Raw genomic sequence first — 19,695 nt, forward strand, 5'->3', positions numbered from 1 at the left:
TTACCCCAATACAAATTTTGCAGTGCATTTTGGGCAACAATGTGATTCAATCAGAGGCATCTGTACATTCTTAGGACTTCACTCTATAAACTACAGACCAGTTTAAAGCCCAGTTGAAAAACCAACAGATATGCCCAGGCATCGAGTTTTATAAAGTTTAATCTCACATCTTTATCAAATTACTAACTAAATCAATAAATAAAGGTTGAAATGGCAAGGCAGGCTGTCTGTCATAGCTGTGGCACATAGGAATCTGCACAGCGCACTCCGACCCCAGACAACTGGACCTGGGGCATTTAAAGGAAGTTCTAGGTATTTGGTTCAAATTGTTGAAGGGGAAAATATCTGGACACACTGTTCCAAAGTACAGTCACAGTCCTTATTATGTGGAGGTGTTGGTGTTGGACTAAGGTGGACAAGGTCAAAAGTCACACCACACCAGGTTACAGTCCAACAGGTTTATGTGAAATCACAACCTTTCAGAACATCTTCCTTCATCAGATGAAGTGAAGTGAAGTGAAGTAAAGCAGACAGGCTCAGGATTTAGAAGCAGAGACCCCAACAGTCAGGGAGTTCAAAAGATTATACAAATGGGGTGAATGAAGTGTTGATAGGTTGAATAATAAGTCCCTGCAGGTCATCACGTTTCAGACCGTGTGAGTAAAGTGTCGAAAAAGAAATGGCAAGTGAAGGGATGATCTATAATCTGATTAATTGAGGCAGAGAGATAATTACCAAAATTAAAAATAAGGTGGTGCTAGCAACAAAGCAAATGGCTGGAATACCGTGATAGGTATAAGAGTTGCATGCCAAGGGTCTAACCAATGTAACAAGTAATCCAAAACTATACAAACTAATTAAGGTAGAGAGATCATAATAAGTTCTGCAAGACATGTTAAATCATCAATATGGATACTACCACCACAGATGGGAACACCACCCACCACATACACAACAGGTACTCCTGTGACTTGGCCGATATTGTTTACCTCAAACATTGCAGGTGAGGATGCCCTAGGCATGGTATACTGTTGCAACCACGCAGTCGCTATGACAATGGATGAATGGACACAATACAACAATCACCAGACAGGAATGTTCCCTTCCAGTCGAGGAACACTTCAGTGGTCAAGGACATTCAGCATCCGATCTTCGGGTAAGTGTCCTCCAAGGCAGCCGTTGAGATACACAACAGCACAGAGTCGCCAAGCAGAAACTGATAGCCAAGTTCCGTACCCACTCAGAGGGCCTCAACCATGACATTAGATTCATGTCACGCTACTTGTAACCTCACCATACTGTTCTGTAATTGAAAAATTTTCCTCACTGTGCTGTTTTGACACCATCACCTTGATAACTTGTTATCATCTCTCTACCTTAATTAGTTTGTAAGTTTTAGATTACTTTGATGAGACCCTATAATGTTATTCCAGCCAGAGAGCCTATGCTGGAGTCTGAGATAACAAGGTGTAGAGCTGGATGAACACAGCAGGCCAGGCAGCAGAGGAGCAGGAAAGCTGAAGAAGGGTCCAGACCCAAAACGTCAGCTTTTCTACTCCTCTTGTGCTGCCTGGCCGGCTGTGTTCATTCAGCTCTACACCTTGTTATCTATGTTATTCCAGCCATTCGGTTTGTCTCCAGCACCCTATTTTAAATTTTTGTAATTACCCTTCTGCCTCAATTATTCGGATTATAGGTACTTGCTAATCAGCTGTTGACACTTTAACTCACATTGTCTGATACTTTTGATCACCTGTAGAGGCTTATTATTCACCCTATCAACATTCCACTCACACCATCTGTATGATCTTTTGATCTCTCTTCTTACAAATCGTGTGCCTGTGTGCTTTTCTTTACTTCACCTGACGAAGGATCAGTGCTTCGAAAGCTTGTGATTTCAAATAAACCTGTTAGACTGTAAACTAGTGTTATGTGACTTCTGCCACAGTCATTATGGTAAGTGAAACTCATGAATTGGTCACAGTTGGGGGCAGGAGAGCGTGCGATTACTGATCAAGTACATTTGGGAATCTAGAACATGGAATGAAGGTGTCTTGGCCCTTGGCAATTATCAACAGGAATAAGTTAATTATTATGTGTGCAGCTGAGAACAAGGACTGAAGGGTGGACGAGCAAGCTTTTCTTTTTAATTATTCAATCATGAGATGTGGTCATCACCGAATAGGCATTTATTGCCTACCTCAAAATGTCCTTGAGAAGGCAGTGGTGAGCTGCCTTGTTGAACCACTGCAGTTTTTGGGATGTAGAGATACCACAGTGCTGTTTGGAAGGGAGTTCTAGGATTTTCACTCAGTTTACAGTGAAGGACTGGTGACATAATTCCAAGAACGATGGTGTGTGCCTGGGAGGTGATCTTGCAGGTTCCTCGCATCTGCTGCCCATGTCTTTCTAAATTGTAGCAGTGATGGTTTTGAAGGTGCTGACAGTTATAATGCTGCCCAGGTCTCACTACAGTTAGACACAGACTGCTTCTGTATCTGAATAGTCATAAATCATGATGAACACTGTATGATCATCAGCAGACAGCCCATCTCTCACTTTATGATGGAAGAAAGGTTATTGATGATAGTTGGGCCTAGGACCCTACCCTGAGGAACACCTTCAGATGTGTCCTGGAACTGAGATGACTGACTTCTGACAGCCACAACCTTTGTGCCACAATTGCTATAAACTCTAGTTTTGCAAAGACTACTTGATGCCACACTTGGTCAGTTGCTGCCTTGATGCCAATGGTAGTCACTCACAATTCAGATGTGGAGTCCAGTTCTCTTGTCCATTTTTGAACCAATGCTGTAATGAGTTCTGAATTGTACTGGCAAAACATAAAAAGAGCATCAGTGGGCAGGGTGTTGCTATGCAAATACAGCTCGACTGCACTGTCAATGACCCGTTCCACCACATTGCTGACGCAGACTGAGAGACTGCAATTGGCCAGGTTAAACTTGTCTTTTTGTTTTCTGTAGACAAGGGAAGATTGAAGTTAACACAAAGTCCCCCAGCTGAGGAATCTAGGAGATAGGGTCACTGTTCACAGTAAGAAGTCGGTCATTGAGGACTCAAAGAAATTCTGTCCAATGTGCCCTAAGATGAAATATGCACAGAATAGATATTAAAAGGGAGTGAGATTTAAATCCAGCAGTCCTTAATCCAGAAACTACGGCAGAAATTTTCCCATTTTTAGTTCAGGTTATCTGATGAGAGAGATTCATGGCACTCGATTTGCGATGGTTCGGAGGAACTTTCATGTGTAATTTTCCACTCTTCTCATCAAGTAAGTAAACAGGTTCCGCCCTTTTCACAGTTTTGGGGGGGTTGGTGGCGGCGGTGGGGGGGGGGGGGGGAAGGAGAGATGGTGGAGACACTCACTAGCACCAGGACCTTCTCCCACTGGCACCATGTTAAAGCCCAGCTGCATACCACTTCAAATGCTGCTAAGCAGGAAATGGCCCTCACATAGTGGTGGTCACCACTAGCACCGAGAACACAACCCAGAAAAGAAGCTTGCACCTCACTTCGCTGGCAGGGACCTGGAAGTGGACAGAATGGCTATCCTTTATTCAGGTAACCACACTAGGAGGCCATGCCACCAGAAACAACTGTCCAAGACAGAGATAGCTGTCCCAGTCAGAGTGGTGGCCTGGGTTAAAAGGAACACCTACAGTGCAAAAGTAAGGTCAATGATTTTCTGTGCTCTTTAAGGATAAGTGCTAATCTTTTCTCTGCTATCTAAAATTCACAGAGTACCCACTGATTCAAACTGGTGACCGCATAAACCTCACTGAGGCTCACAGACTACAATTCCTAATATTACATATGTCACGTCCACTCAATGGCTCTCACCCACTTCATCCTCCCAAGCTACTGAACGTTCCTGACCTTTCAGTTCCTACTCAAGTCAATGGAGGAAAGTTGCTATCTCTTGTGCTTTTGCATCACCACTAAGTGTCCTTCCATCCTAATCAATTCCTTTCTGTCACACTGCAGGAAAAACTAGCTCATCTCCTGGAATTATGTCTCCACAACATTCCAACTGAACTACCTCTAGTATCTAGACAGCTTGCACTTAATCTTCAGGACTAACTGTGACTCACAACTTCATCTACAAAGACAGAGATCCCTGAACTCTGGTAGGACCATGTACCTGAATGGACTGCAATCAACTGTATTGAGTGTACCATGATTGATTGTAGTCCTTCTCAATTTCATTTGACTCATTCCATTTGACATTCAGGTATGGTCATTTGCTTGAAGTGCATGCAGTGTTTGCCATGCAAGCTGCTATTGCATGCTTCAGACCTGATGTAGCCCGGTGCTGTATGGCGACATGTCCGACCTTTTGATTGTATACTGCTTCCCGCTGAGACAAACTGCATTCCCCTCCTTATACATTAAAAATCAATGCATGTTGTAGAAACTGGCAGCCTGCAAGAAATCCCAGAGCAAATAAGTACTAAGAAAGCAAGCTAAAAGTCATAAGATATAACTTGCACAGATGCATGCACTCCTGCGAAGTAACCTGGCAGAGGTTTGCAAGTCGTAGTTGTCCCACAGCTCCAAAGTTACACGTTGAGCACATGAAATGGCTCAATAGTATTTTCGAGCAGTCTTGTTAGTGTGTGGCTTGCCAATGCCAACTTGCATGGATGAAGAGCCGAGGAGGATGGCGGACAGAAAGCATGCAGGGTCCTTGTGCTACATTCACATACTGATGATGTCTCAGCCAGGCAAGTAATTGTGTCAAGCGGCCTGCTGTGTTCACCCAGCTCCACACTTTGTTATCTCAGATTCTCCAGCAGCTGTAGTTACTATTATCTCTGAAGTAATTGTGCCATCTAGTTTCCCAGGGAATGAGAGAAGAATCGGAAGGGGCGAGGAAATAAGGTGAGTTGAGTTATTAACGATGCACAAAAACGTGGAAATAAAAGTAGTCTTTGTTCAATAGAGAGATTCCAAATGCAAATTGAGAGCTTAAAAGCAAAATTTGAAAAAAAAAACTTCCTCTCAATACCAAGATTTTATGTTTATTCTTGTCATAGGACATCCCTGGCATGGGCAATGTCCAACTTCCTTTTATCTATGCAGTTAGATGTAAACAGCAGCAATAATTGGACCACTTACTCTTCCACTTTAATTACTTTCATTCTTAAAATAGAATGTCAAAGTAAAAAGGCAAATCTACGATGTGACAACAAAAGCATTTTCTGGGATTATTTGTCACTGTTTCCATTTATTCTCATTAAGTTGGAAAAGCTAAAGTACTTTGAACGAAACAGACTTAAGCAGTTAAGTAACCATCAAGCATGCAGATCAAATCTAACTGTCAGACCACGAGAAAGAATCTTTCATTAACACAGCATCAGACCTCCTCAGACATTACAAGTCTTCCCTGGCAACCAAATACAGGCTAGCAAACATCCCTGCCCCTCCTCCAAAAATATTTCTTTGAGAAAAGCAGACAACACACATTATACTCTAAAAAAAATTCTAATACTGTTTAAAATACTTGGATTTGTCTTAATGATTCACTGAACGTTAGAAAAACAGATCCCAGTAAGGGGTTTTATTGCAAACCACGGCATTTCATATTTAGAAATTACCCTTTCCAACTCCTGTACAGCCTGCAGTGTATGTATGGAATTAATCAAAACCGTTGGATGTTACTTCCTCATCTACACAACACAATAAATCAAGAATCTATGGCACCAACCCTTGACCTGAATGTTAAAAAGGTACTAGAATGAAGGTGGTAAATATATCCTGTTCCATTCTACCACTATTCTGGGATTAATTCAAAGGCCTTTATGATACCTCAGTGTGAGCAGCTCTAAAAGTATTGAAAACATTAAGGGTTTAATCATACACAAGCTGGAGATCACCAAAGTTCAACTTAATTTCAAATTCCCCTTTGCTGTTCCCATCCACAGTCAAGCTACGAAAAACAGAGTGAGAGTGTGGAAAATGCAGTCTTTCATGGGGCGGTGAAAAATGTGGCCCAAATTGCTAAGTAGCTTAATTCCTTGGTGACAAAGCCGGTCTGTAAGGTTCCATGGTTTTCAAGCTGCAGCGATTAGCTTCAGTTGAACAGAACAAAAAACTTTTCTGCACCTGGATAGCATTGACCACTATTTCGGTAAAGGGCCTGCAGATTACAAACTTATGGAAGTGTTTAAAATTATTGCACACTTGTTTCGATTTTTCTTATTAGACATTAGGAAATTTATCCAATCAAACTCAAATCTTTCTAAATGCAGGCTAGTCTGACCAGGTTAACTATTACACACATCATAAACCAATCTGTTTCAATAAACATTCGATTAACTCAATTTATTCAGATGAACTATTAATGATTTAAGTATCTCAGAGATAACAGGGAAAAACGTGTAAACAAGGTGATACTAAGGTTCAAGCAACAAACAAATCAAAGGTTACCAAACTTAAAAGGAAGCGGTCTATAATATATGGTATTGTCTTCACAATATGAAAACAACATGCATGGATAACATGCATTCCAAAATTCAGAATTATTGCATCTGATCACTCTCAAATAATCAAAACCGAGCAATTCAAAGTAAGTTGATAAGGGGTATTGTATGTTTTCAAACCTACGAGACCCTCCAATACCTCCCCATTTCCTATGTCAGACTGTGCAAGTTCTCATTTTTCCTCCATTCCATACCTATGTTCTCCTTTTCTAGAGTGAAGGCCAAAGAGAAATATTCACTCAACAACCTTCTAATATCCTGCAGCTTCACACAGAGGTTGCCCACTTGATCTCTAATGGGCCCTACTCTTTCCCAGGTTAACCTCTTCCCAATAATGTATTTATAAAATATCTTCAGATTCCCTCTAATCTTGTTTGCAACTCCTTTGTCATGCAACCCCCCTCACCTTTTGCTCTTGTAATTGCTTTCTTAAATTCCTTCCTGCATTTCCTCTGTTGCTCTGGGGACAAAGCTGGACTTGCTAAAAACCCAATCCCTCTTCTATATCCAGTCCTGAATTGTCCTAGGCATCTGGCCAGATCCATTTTTATTTTAATAAAATCTGCCTTCCCTGAAACCAAAGGTGTTTTGGAGTCTATCTTTTTCCTTGACGAGAACAAAATTGAACTGTACCATGTTGTGGTCACCATCATTAAAACGTTGCCCCACTGCCACTTGCCATCGAATATAAGTCTGGCTTCTTTCCCCAGAACCAGACCCAACACTGCACTGTCCCTTATTGGGGGACCTCTACGTATTGACAGAAAAAACGCTTGAATATATTTCAAGAAATCCACCCCTTCTAAACCTTTATGGCTATGACTATTCCAATTTATGTTGAGAAATCTGAATTCCCCTAGTATAATTACCCAATTATTACTCTTACACACCTCTGAATTGTCTACATATTCACTCCTCTAATTCCTGCTGAGTCTTTGGAGGCCTATAATACACTCCCAGTAAAGTAGCTGCCCCCTTAACATTCCTAAGTTCTAGACCCAAAGCCTCATTTGAGGACCCTTCCAAGATATCACCTCTTTAATAGTGCTACACCATCACCATTTTTACACCCGCTGTCTCACCTAACGATCCCATAGCCCGGAATGTGAAGTTGCCAGTCCAGCCTTTCCCTCGGCCAGGTTTGAGGGATAGCAACAATACAATACTTCTGTGTGTCAATCCCACCGTTAACTCAATCTTAACTATCACACTCCTCGCATTAAACCATCCATTCTTTCCTTACCCTTTTTACCACTCAACATAGCTGAACTCACTCACATGTGATTCTTATGCTATAGAATGACATGTCTCTGTTCCATCAATATTCTGTGTCCCCTCTCCCTGCTAAACTACTTTAAACTCCTCCCAAAAGCCTCAGCAAACCTATCTCCAAGGATGTTGGTCCCAATGTGGTTCAGGTGCAGAACATCCTATTTGTACATGTCCCACCTTCCCCAAACAGTCCCAGTGATCCCTCTTGCACCAACTCGAGCAAACCATTCATCTGTCCTATTTTCCTATTTCTAAATTCACTAGCACACATCACTGGGAGTAATCCACGCATTACAACCATTGCGGTTCTGCCATTTAATCTACTGTCCAGCTGCCTGAATTTTTGATGCAAGACCTCATTCTTCTCTTTGCCCAACAAACATGTGCAACGTATGGGGAGGTAACGGCCCATCACCATCATCATCATCATGGACTATTAAAGCAGAGACCCAGATAATGTTCTGGGGACCCAGGTTTGAAACCCGCCATGACAAATGATGGAAATTTGAATTCAGTAAAAATCTGGAATTAAAAGTCTAATGATGACTATAAACCCATTGCTGATTGTCGGAAAAACGCATCTAGTTCCCTAATGTACATTAGTGAAGGAAACTGCCTTCCTTACCCAGTCTTTCTTAATGTGACTCCAAACCCACAGTGAGGTGGTTGAATCAACTGCCTTCTGGATAATTAGGGATGGGCAATAAACGCTGGCCAAGTTGGTGATCCTCTCATGCTGTTAATGAATAAAAAAACCACGACCTCTAAAGCATCACCCTCCTCTTTCAGGATGTCCTGAAGCTGTTCAGTGACATCCCTGAGCCTGGCATCAAGAAGGCAATACCACTATTGCTCTTCCTTTCTTGTTCCTCCTTCCCTGTACAGGCAAGTCACTTCTGGTGCCAGAGGCTTGGCTCTAACCAGGTTCCACTGAGATATCAGCACCCTCATCAGATTCCAAAATAGAATACTGGTTGGTGAGTGCTCCAGTTTCTGCAGCTGGGAGGATCTCCTGCAAGTGGTCATCTGGCAGCATTTGGGTCTTCACAAACTCCCCAGCTGCACATCCCATTCGGCTGGCCTCTCCTGACATCTCGAACTTACAATCAACACCTTAGATGAGGATTATCAGTCTTAGTTTGTTGGACTTCCTACTCTATCACTAAAGTTATGAAAAAGTTAACTATAACTAAGGTCTCGCCTCTGTAACAACTACCCAAAGTCATGGCTCCCTTCCAGTTTGTCACCTCCAATCATATAGACTAATTCAGGAACGCATCTCATTCAAAGGCAATGAGACTATCTGCAATCAAGACTGCTACACCTCTTCCCATTTTATACACTTTGCTTCTTTGCCTTATTAACCTGAAATATAAAGAATCCAGTCTTGTTCTGGCTTGAACTAAATAATATAGAGTTTCTTACAAATTTAAAATTATTTCTCTAGAGCTTGAAGTGGGCTGTTTATTTGCAAACTGCCTCTGCAAACAGACTCCTTTATCTTAAAATGTGAGAATGTGAACAACAATTAATAAAATAAGAAAAAAAACGCTATGTTTAACTAGCTCATGTTCAGAATTTTAAAATATGAAATTGGGAAACCCGCACACACAGCTTAACTCTTTTACTGTCATGGAAAGATTTAATATGCCAAATTTTCGCCCAGGCCACACGTTATGAATCTGCCATGTTATATGTGTTCTGTCTAAAGGCTGGTTCATGCCTCAATGTCTGCTGATGGTTCACCCTCAGGCACTTTGTTGACAATTCTAGTCAGTGGTGGTTTGCCTCTCAGGGATAGGTCAAGGAAACAGATCCCAAGCTCATCTTAGCCTGAAAAGGATCAAAATTGTACTGTTAGACATTATTCTGAATCACATGATAGCCATCCAACCAACAGTGTTACCCAAACCTTATCTTCAAGTGCCTGGGTGAACACAGTTGCAAAATACAACATGTGTATTGCCTGTATTGCCAGTTTGTCTTAACTAAGAAACCAGTATATTTTAAAATAAGATACAAATGGGGAAAGATTGATGCACAAAACTGTAATGCTTAGGGTGAATGTTGTCAATCTTCCCTGAATAAAAGAAACTTCTCATAGAATAGTCCAGAATCTGGGGACCTAACCTAAATGGCAGCAGGCCATAGATCCCATATCTGACAGATCCAATGTTTTCTGGGGGAAGGAAATGAAGGTGGAACACAATCCCACAAAAGGAAATCTTGACATTCGCACTGCAGGAGGGCAGATAAAATCGGTAGAACTGTTGCACGTTATTTCAACTGCCAGCCCTTTAAAAATATAAAACGAATTGCTTGTGTCTGTAGAAGCTTAAAAAATTGATCTCATGGTTCTAATAGTTCTTCGCTGGCATAACATTAATAGGTATTATTAAGGCTTAGCTACCCCATACAATTTGTCATTATTAAGCCGAGGGGGGTGGTTGTGGCTGTTAATTCACAATTCAATTGACAGCATAGAGGTTAATCAAGAATTACCTGCCTTCAGTGTGGGGCTGTGCATGCAATTCTGTACGATTTGCCAAGGGATTAAGTGCTTGAACAGGTTTAATGAGAAAATATAACTTACAGCTGATTATTTAATTGTAAAATTGCAACTGCTGAGCTTGTCCTTGGACTCAGAAGGTTGCTAGCTTACGATCAACACACTTATGTAAAATCCTTTGAATGAGACCTAAAAATACATTACATTGTGTAAACTACAGAGTAAACTAAAAAGCATAAAATACTAGAGAAACTTAACAGATCTAGCAACATTTGTGGAGAGAGAAAGAGTTAACATGACGATGATGTTCAATGTGATGATGCAATTCTTCTTCTTGAGTTTGACAATTGCGACTCTTCTTGAGTTTGACAAAATTCCTATTGGATTCAAAACATTAATTCTGTTTTTCTCTCCATAGAGCTGGCTGTGTTTCTCCAACATTTTGTGTTTTTATTTCCAATTTCCAGTATCTGCAATATTTTGCTTATCACTGAGTGAACTACTGAGTTTAATAAAAATAAGTGTGTAGTTGAAATCAAACTGACACAGATAATGAGATAAAAATAAACCTTTCACTTGGTAAGTTTGAAAGGACTGACAAAATGCAGGTGTTATTCAAATTGGACAAATTGTTACTATGCACAAAAGCTGGCAAATATATGGAATAGGCCAAAGAACTAACAAAATGTTACATACTTGTGGTAACCACCATCATATGCTATTTCCTCAACAGCCACCAATAAACCATAAGAAATGCTGACGGTCCTGAATTACATTTCTGAAGAGTTAGCATTCAATATAAAGGAATATTATTAAAATGTATTCTACAACCAAAATTACTTGGACATCTAATGTTCAAAGACACTGTTTCTAACAAAATTGCTATATAGTGGAGTTGAAAGGGATTGATATTCAATATTTTCCCCATCCTACCGAATTGACACCATTGTCTCCCCAATATACACAAATGAACACAAAGCAGAGTGAGATTAAACTTACAACATCCCATCTGTTAGACTCAGTGTTATATACTATGTGGTATTTATCCACTGACCAGAGCAGATTTACTGATTTTAAGTTCAACATTAGCATCAGACACCAATCTGGTCTATCATCCTGGCAAACTTGATTGATAAAAATTGGGGTAAACTTTCACAAGGTCTCCGTGATTCTTCCAGCAAAGTTAGTGTGTGTTAATGGGAAAATCCCTACAGGAACTCATTCTTTTTATCTCAACAATGCTGTTTGGTAAAATGTCACAGTAGGGATCACAGAGTTGAATCAGCAGACGATGACGGCTCTCCCTTCAGGGATCCTTGAGCACTGACAATTCTCGCAGTCGTGCTGCTTTTAACTGTTCAACTTCAATCTTAGCCCTGAGCAGTTCTTCCTCCAATACATGCAATCTTTTAAGGCTTTCCCTTTTCTCATCAAGATACAATCCAAACTTCCTTTGGTTTTCTAGAATAAGCTCCTGCTCTTCTGAGGATCCTGCCGGCACTTCAGTCTCATTCCTGGTTCCATATCGTGGGATGCCTGCTTGATGCTGCTGCAGAAATAAAAGGTCATCCCTTGTCAGAGGTCTAGGAGATGATGTGGAGGGTATTCTCGCACAGGTTGGAGAAAGCGATATATTTGTAATTTGATGAGTCTCTGCTTTGTCCAATCCTTCAAAGCTGTTACTCAGCTGTGGTGGAACAGTTGACAGAGACTTCCCTTCACTTCGCTTTCGTCCTGCCTCTGGGACTATCCACCTAGGAAATGCATAAGATTGGTAGCCTGAGGTTCCAGGCTGTGAATAAGAACTACTAGGCACTTCCATACAGATATCTCTTCTTGAAGCGGAACTCCTTCCGTAAGGCCTGTATTAAAATAAATTTTCAAAATTGTATGAATATTTTAGCTCAATAATTAGCCAAAAATTTGTTGCACAAAATGGTGTTTCAAAATATTTATGATTTGACATGTCACCTGCAGCATTTCTTCTTGTGGAATTTATGAAGTCACAAGGTATAAAACCACATCTGAAGTTTCACTTTGTTCATGAATAAATGTGTTCACTAGTTTTTAAAACATTGCCGCTTTCTGGTTGCTTGTCATTATATGCAGAAAAGATGGTTTCCTTGATGACTACATTAATTTAAAAGGCAATTAATGACATCGTACAGAATAGGGAAGTCCAATTCCCTGACTATGTCTGAATTAATTCATCCAGCATAGAGGCAACCATATTACAACTGACTTTGGGGCTGAAGAGGAAATCATTGGGACTTGCACTTCTGATCACAGCTAATCGCCAAACTGTTACGGCCATTTGACCTATTCTGCTTATATGGACTCTTTAAATGAGCACCATGCCAAAAATAGACTGTGGATGCTGGAAATCTGATACAAAAAGAAGGATCCTGAAGAAGGGTTACTGAACCCAAAACAGTGACTCTGCTTTCTCTCCACAGATACTGCCAGACATGCTGAATTTCTCCACGTTCAAATGAGCATCATAGGATAGAGCCAATCTTCTGCTTTTCTTATACCCCTACACATCATTTTTATCCAAGCAAACATCCAAAGCTCCCTTGAAGGCCTTGAATGTCTAATGATCCTTTGTAATAAAAATCCGCCATCCTCACTTGGTCTGGTCACGTGATTCCAGATCCACAGCAATTTGGTAGACTCTTTTATTGCCCTCTGAAATGGCTATAGCAAGATCCTCAGCTCAAGGGTGATTAGTGGTTAGCAATGAATGCTGTTCCAGCCAGTGACATGCAGATCCACGAATGAATATAAAGAAAACACACTGGCTCAGCTCAGCTGGAAGCACGTGACTTGGGTCCACATTATAGGCCAATACTGGAGGCAGCAATGTCCTTGCCGTAATGTCGCTGGACTTATAACCTAAACTGCAGGCTAATGTTGAGGGATAGGGGTGCAAATTTCATCATGGCAGGTGGTGAAATTTGAATTTGAAAAAAAAAATCTGGAATTAAGAGCCATCCCAATGGTGACCATATAACAATTGTCAAAAATCATGAAACCCATCCGATTTACTACAGTACTATAGGCAAGGAAATCTCCCATCTTTGCTTTGTCTGGCCTACATGTGGCTCCACTTGCACAACATGGTTAACTCTCAAGTGCCCTCTGGGCGATTAGGAATAGTTTATGAACACTGACCTAGCCAAGCAATCCACATGCCATGGACAAGTAAATTAAAACATCAATAAGTAATGAGAGTTATAAATGTTGTCATTCATTGCTCCAAGTGTCATCTCCCAAATGGAATACTAAACAAAGACTTTGTCCCAGAAAGATGTTAATGCCTCCTGATGGAATGGATTTATCTTGGTGTCTTGGTCAATTTTCATTTTTTAACCAATGTCACCTAAAACAGGTAGGCAGATCACCTATCAATTTGTTGTGCATAAAGTGATGACAAAATTTGCCTACATAACACTTGACATCAGGCTCCAAAAGTGATTTGTTATCTATGAAACACTTTGGGGCATTTCTAATGTAATAGAGTTTGTTACAATTGTAAATTATTTCTGTTTCTTCTCTTCAGCAGCAAACAGCAGTATTTGCCAACTGAATCCAGCTGCATGTTTTTTATGAATGTAATAAGGTTGCATATTATAACTAACATCAATGTATGTGAATTATATGAAAGGAGGAACAAAGATTCAGGGTTCAAGTGTTAAATCTGAAAACTCAGCAGCCATTAGGACCAGGATTGGAAGAAAGCAGAAGGTAAAAATAACAACATGCCAACTCTCCAGCTCCATCCTGCATCTAGGTAATTTTTGTGGAAGTGGAACCAGCATCTAGAACACCTTCCTTCTTCTTACCTCCATCATAGCCTGTTGCTCCTTTAAAGCTGTAAGCCACTAATTAGCCCTTCAGTTTCAAAGATTATCCAATATTCTTAAACTCTGTGGCCAACAATTGGCTGCCAAAATGAATATCACATTGAGTGAATAACTTGCCCTTGGTGCCCCTTCGATATTACCTTCAGAATGGCCCAAACTGTTTCACAGCTGGCTGGATATTTTTGAGGTAAAATGGCAGTTATATAAGCGAAGATGGCAACCAATTTCAATACACCAAGATTCAAGAAACTCCAAACAAATTAGGATGACATAATCTTTCAGTGATGCAGGTTGAAAGAGAATTGTGGAAAGAGGACAGCTAAGGAAGTTTTCATACTCTTCCGGATAATTACAATGGATTGTTTACACCCACTGGAAAGACACATACTACCTATATTTAATGGTTTGTTTTCAACATTGTAGCACTTCCACAATGTTGGAAGAAATGTCAGTTCAGGCTCTAAATTCAAATCTTAAATTGTGAACGCACAACTTTCTCAGAAACACAAGGGTAACCAACTGAGTCGAGCTAATACAGGACATTTTTAAACCTAAATCTTGGCAGCAGAAAAGTACAATGCAAAGTTTAACTCAGCGTAGGAGCAGCAAAATAGAAAAACAAAATCTATAATTTAAAATAAAAGACAATTTCTTAATTTTTAGGAATCTTGTTAAAAGTAGTCTCTAAAAAGCAACTGAACTTACATGTTATATTGGCTCAATGAAGGTGTTAGTTGGCCGTTAGTTCCTCTTGCCATCTTAAAAGTGGGGATAGTTTTCTCTTCTTCAACATCAATAGTTTCTGATTTTGTAATTTCTTTCATGGCATTTCCTGGTTCTTGATCAGCTATATCCCAAACACACACCTTAATAGCAGCTTGCTCCACATACTGATGGAATTCTTCTTCAGTCATTCCTTCTGGAGGCACAACGTCTTGTGACGCACTGCCTGATAGCGGACTCCTGCCATCTGCTTCTCCATATGCTTGTTGCAAAAAGGGACCATGACGAGCTTTCCATCTATTGATCCAGCCAACAGTTGGAACAAAATTTCTAATCTGCATAGCATCTGCCAGGCCCTTGGCCTTTGCAGCCAAGGCTTCATCTGAGACAAGTATATGTTGTGCTCTGGCAACCTGAAACCACTGTAAGAGGGCAGTATCCACATCACTATCTCTCCCTTCCCTTTTCCTTTTGCGATCTGGATTGCTATTATTGTGCCATTCCATCAATACCTTTTCCTTGTTCTTGATTAGCCTGGAGATGACAGGCTGTGTAACACCAAAACGCTTTGCCAATTCCATCTGGGAGATCTTTTGCCTCTGAAGCAATTCAAGAACTTGAATCTTCTCAGATAAAGTAAGTTCCTTCTGTTTTTTTCTTGTGGATTCCATGGTGTAACTGAACTGTTCAGCAACTAAACTTTGCACCGGCTAATCTAGAGCTCTGACTTGCTCTTTTAAATCAGACTACCTCCAAAAAGCCAGCCCCCACTTCAGAAACACACCCAAAACCTGCTTTCTTAGGTAATGATGTGCAAAAGGACCCATTCAGCTAGAATATTTAGAGTAATGAGGTGCTGAATGTCTCTATTGTGCAGCATAAAACCCGGAGTCTTGCATAATACTAAACCAGGGGTCAAGGAAGGTCAGACTAATCCCTCAATGACTGTGTAAGGAACGCCCAGCTAATCCATTGAAGCTGTTAAGTGTATAATGGAAAGCTGTCAATGGCTATTATTCTACACATCTGCAACTACGTATAAACTTATTTTCTATAAACTTAGCTGTTCTGAAATGTGTGCAGCTGCAGCACAAGTTTTAAAAGTTTATACAGTACACTGAAATAATCTTATGCAAACTCACATATTCCTTATCTACTTTTACAGCTCACTTGCCTACCTAGTAAACATGTTGCAAAACCAAAAAACTTTGAAAGTTTTGCCACTTTTTCTTCCCCATTTAATCTACAATCACGTGTTTTGTATACAAATGCCACTGACCTCTACTCTTCACCCCTAGTTCCGACCAACCACCGCGACAGGAGCTTTGCTGTAAGGGGGGGGTGGGGGAGGGGAGAAAGAGATTCCTTCACTATCATTTGTGCAATGCAAAACATGGTCTTTAAATCTCATAAGGAAATGTATTTTAATTTTTTTTAAAGCTGACCTGAGAACACAATGCATTTTTTTAAACAACTAAACATTCGCAAGAGAAATCTGAGTTTTGTAAACTGAACACCTTCTACCCTAATTATGATCCATTCCTTTCCTGAAGGTACTGACATAAGGTCAGGTATGTTTACACGCATGTCTAGTCTTACAAAATCATGGCCATTTAGCTGTTGTTCATATGTGAGGCTTGTCTGGGGTAAATGCAGCTGAACCAAATTGTATTCTCAGCGCATGCTTGCACATGTGCATTTTCTGACAATTTTCGTTGTAGCCATAACTCAAATAATTTTCACACTGTACTGCATGAGGATACTGGTTGAAATCTACTAAGCAAGCAAGGAAAATTGAAACCAGGCAGTTACCAGCTAGGTGCCATATCAGGCAGTCCATTTATCCGTGGGGCTATTGATAAAGTGTAAACTGCTTTTTTTGTTGGATATTTGCAGTAACAAAACATGATGGTTCATTTCATAGAGTCATTGAGATATATAGCATGGAAACAAACCCTTTGTGCCAACTCGTCCATGCCACCCAATTCCATTTGCTAGCATTTCGCCCATATTCTTCTAAACCCTTCCTATTCATATGCCCATTCAGATTGCTGTTAAAATGTTGTAATCATACCAGCATCCACCAGTGTCTCTGACAACTCATTCCATACACTTTTGGAGTATTGTGAGCAGTTTTGGGCCCAATATCTAAACAGGAATGTGTTGGCGTTGGGGAAAGTTTACAAGAATAATCCCTGGGACAAAAGTCTTGTCATATAACGAGCAGTTGAGCACTCTAGGTTTTTACTCTACAGAGTTTACAAGAATGAGGGAGAATCTCATGGAAACTTACAGAATACTGAAAAGTCTGGATAGAGTGGACATAGAAATGACGTTTGGACCAGTAGGAAAGACTAGGACCAAAGGACACAGCCTCAGAGTTAAAAGACTACCCTTTGGGGCTGAGATGAGAAGGAACTTTTTCAACCAGGAATGGTTAATCTGTGGAACTCACTGCTGTAAAAGGCTGTGGAGGCCAAGTCATTGCGTGTATTTAAGACAGAGATAGGTTCTTGAATAATAAGGGGATCAAAGATTATGGGGAGATGCAGGAAAATAGAGGTGAGAAACATGTCAACCATGATCGTATGGTGGAACAGAATCAATGGACTGAAAAAAAGTGGAAAAGCTTGTTCTATGTTAGCACCTGCGGGAGAGAGTAACATTTGTGAATGCCGAGTAAAATATTATTATTCATCAACCTTTAACTGTGTAAATAAATGCAGCTCAAATATAATAATAAGTCACACAATGTCACCTTTTTTAAATGCCCAATGGCTCAAACATCAAATGATCAAAGAAATCCACAGTCTCATTAAGTGCAACCAAAGAGACATAAAACTTGCGCAGTACACCATGTGCTCTAAATCTATTCCTTTTCTTTAATTAGTACACACACTGACTGCTTTAAGTCACAGGATAATGCATTTGCATCTCAATGATATACATAGTATATCTGCACAGTACTACTGTATTTACAAGGCATGTCATTGCGATTCTGTACACAGCCCTTTCAGAAATCCAGCCAGGATGATTCCCTGCAGAAAACTATTGAGTGCCACAAAGAAAAGATCACCACTTCATACTGCTACGTTAGTCAGTTAATTAGTAAGAACTCCACAAGAGAACACTAACTGCGTCACTGGCTGTGCTAATGGAACACAGCACTCAAACACATCTAGCTTGCTAACCTTTAAACTTTTTCATTTTTCTGACAATAAATCACTCAATATGTGAAATTCAGAAGCAATAAATACTTACGCATGATAATTACCAACAGCAAGACAGCTGCTGGGGAAGAAAGCAAATTACATCTAATCTATGAAACCTCAATTCAGCACAACATTTGTTGGAATGATATTTGTACAAATCTAAGCTTTTTGATTTGCACATATTGCTGAGTTAATTTTTTGGTGTATTACTTGATCTACACAGCAAAGAGTATGCGAAACAGAGAAGCTAATTTCTGCTTGAACATGGAAAAGGAGCAAAGGTTTTCTCAGAGGTGGAAGGACAAAGCCAAGTTTCCCTTTCAATTTATTGCAAGTAGTCTAGTGGATGCCATTTCATACTATACTTGTTTTTCAGAGCAGTAGTGAATTACAAAAACAACTTCAGCACAATCATTGTCATTTAACATTACAACTGACATTTAAGTTTTCTGATCATAGATCTCATATTGGAGAATGCTCTGCACAGGTCAGCAACGAAAATAAAACAGCTGGTCACCCATGGATTGTAATATTTTCTGACAGCAGCATAAGTGTGGAAAAAAAACCTCCTATGATGGTTTGTCACATTGCCACATGCACTAATGCCACCAGTAACAGTACAGCAGTGTTACCTGCACAGGAACAATGAGTGGTAGTAATGCAACATAATTCCAGCATTAAAAAACATAACAACATGTAGACAAAAGTAGTCTGCTGCTGTTGGATAACTGTAGTTTCATCAATGCACACAACTTGAAGTTCCAAGGTGAATTTGCCTTTATTTCAGAATTCTTTGAATTAATATCACAATAACAATTTGATTACTGTAGCTCTGTTATAAGATCAAAACATTCCAATTTACCTTGGAGATGAGACAACAAGCCTAATAAACAGAAATTAGGAGGAGAAATCTAAACCTTATTTAAAATATTAAGGAACGTGCAGATATGTAGGTATGCAATGCCTATGACAGGCACGATGAAGCACCCAAAAGGAGAGGCAAAGATACAGTTGTGAGCAAGAAATCAAATTAGGTGGAATGGAAATTTTATGGACCAAGGTTTCTATGGCTGAATTAAAGGCAGAGGATGGAGAAAAAGGAAGAGAGAAATGCTGAAATTTAAACATATGAATATGATTTTTACATTTGAGACACTGGCATTCCAAGATCCAATCCAGCAAGGATGAATGAGTTGAATCAATGATAGGACATGATAGGGTGAATGAAAGTTTGCATGCACTAAGTGATTGGGAGGCAGGCCAGGACAACACCATAATAAGCCATCCTGCAGGCTCCATGTTCAGTTGTCAAATCTGGTTTAAAAATATAAAATTAGCACTCTGAAGAAGTCGAAAATTAAATTCACATTTGGTTTTTTTTAAAATTAAAAAAGCTATTCCTTTTTCACATCTAACTTCTGTATTCATACAGAATTAGATAAGTTCCTTTGTTCATCTGTAGAGTGCAACAACAACTGAAAATAATGCAATCACTTGGTAATACTGAATTTGAATACTGTTGAAAAGACATTTACTGAAAATGTTTTTTGAGCACAAATGAGGGCAAATACAACAATGCCACATTTCAAACCACAACAACAATTCGTACA

The 19,695-nt window shown here is 39.9% G+C and overlaps 2 protein-coding genes across 4 annotated transcripts in view; both read right to left on the bottom strand.

The window, feature by feature from the left end:
- The window catches only part of rad54b (RAD54 homolog B), a 134,472-nt gene that overhangs the window by 68,661 nt on the left and 46,116 nt on the right, over positions 1–19,695 (bottom strand). Inside the window, exon 1 of one of the 3 annotated variants that reach the window (XM_048528845.2) lies at positions 4,163–4,202. The exons of the other annotated variants lie outside the window; for them this stretch is intronic. Coding sequence (XP_048384802.2) covers positions 4,163–4,199 — 37 coding nt within the window. The 5' untranslated portion in view covers positions 4,200–4,202. Of the gene's footprint in view, positions 1–4,162; positions 4,203–19,695 lie in introns of those variants that run through there. 3 annotated transcript variants of the gene reach the window in all.
- LOC125451583 (fibrinogen silencer-binding protein-like) lies at positions 10,006–15,734 on the bottom strand. Its single transcript, XM_048528846.2, has 2 exons — positions 14,856–15,734; positions 10,006–12,146 (listed from the first exon to the last, which is right to left on the bottom strand). Exons 1-2 carry the CDS (start codon positions 15,542–15,544, stop codon positions 11,591–11,593), a joined length of 1,245 nt encoding a protein of 414 aa, XP_048384803.1. The 5' UTR covers positions 15,545–15,734; the 3' UTR covers positions 10,006–11,590.

Source organism: Stegostoma tigrinum, chromosome 5, assembly GCF_030684315.1.
Source record: "Stegostoma tigrinum isolate sSteTig4 chromosome 5, sSteTig4.hap1, whole genome shotgun sequence".
NCBI classification, from domain to species: domain Eukaryota; kingdom Metazoa; phylum Chordata; class Chondrichthyes; order Orectolobiformes; family Stegostomatidae; genus Stegostoma; species Stegostoma tigrinum.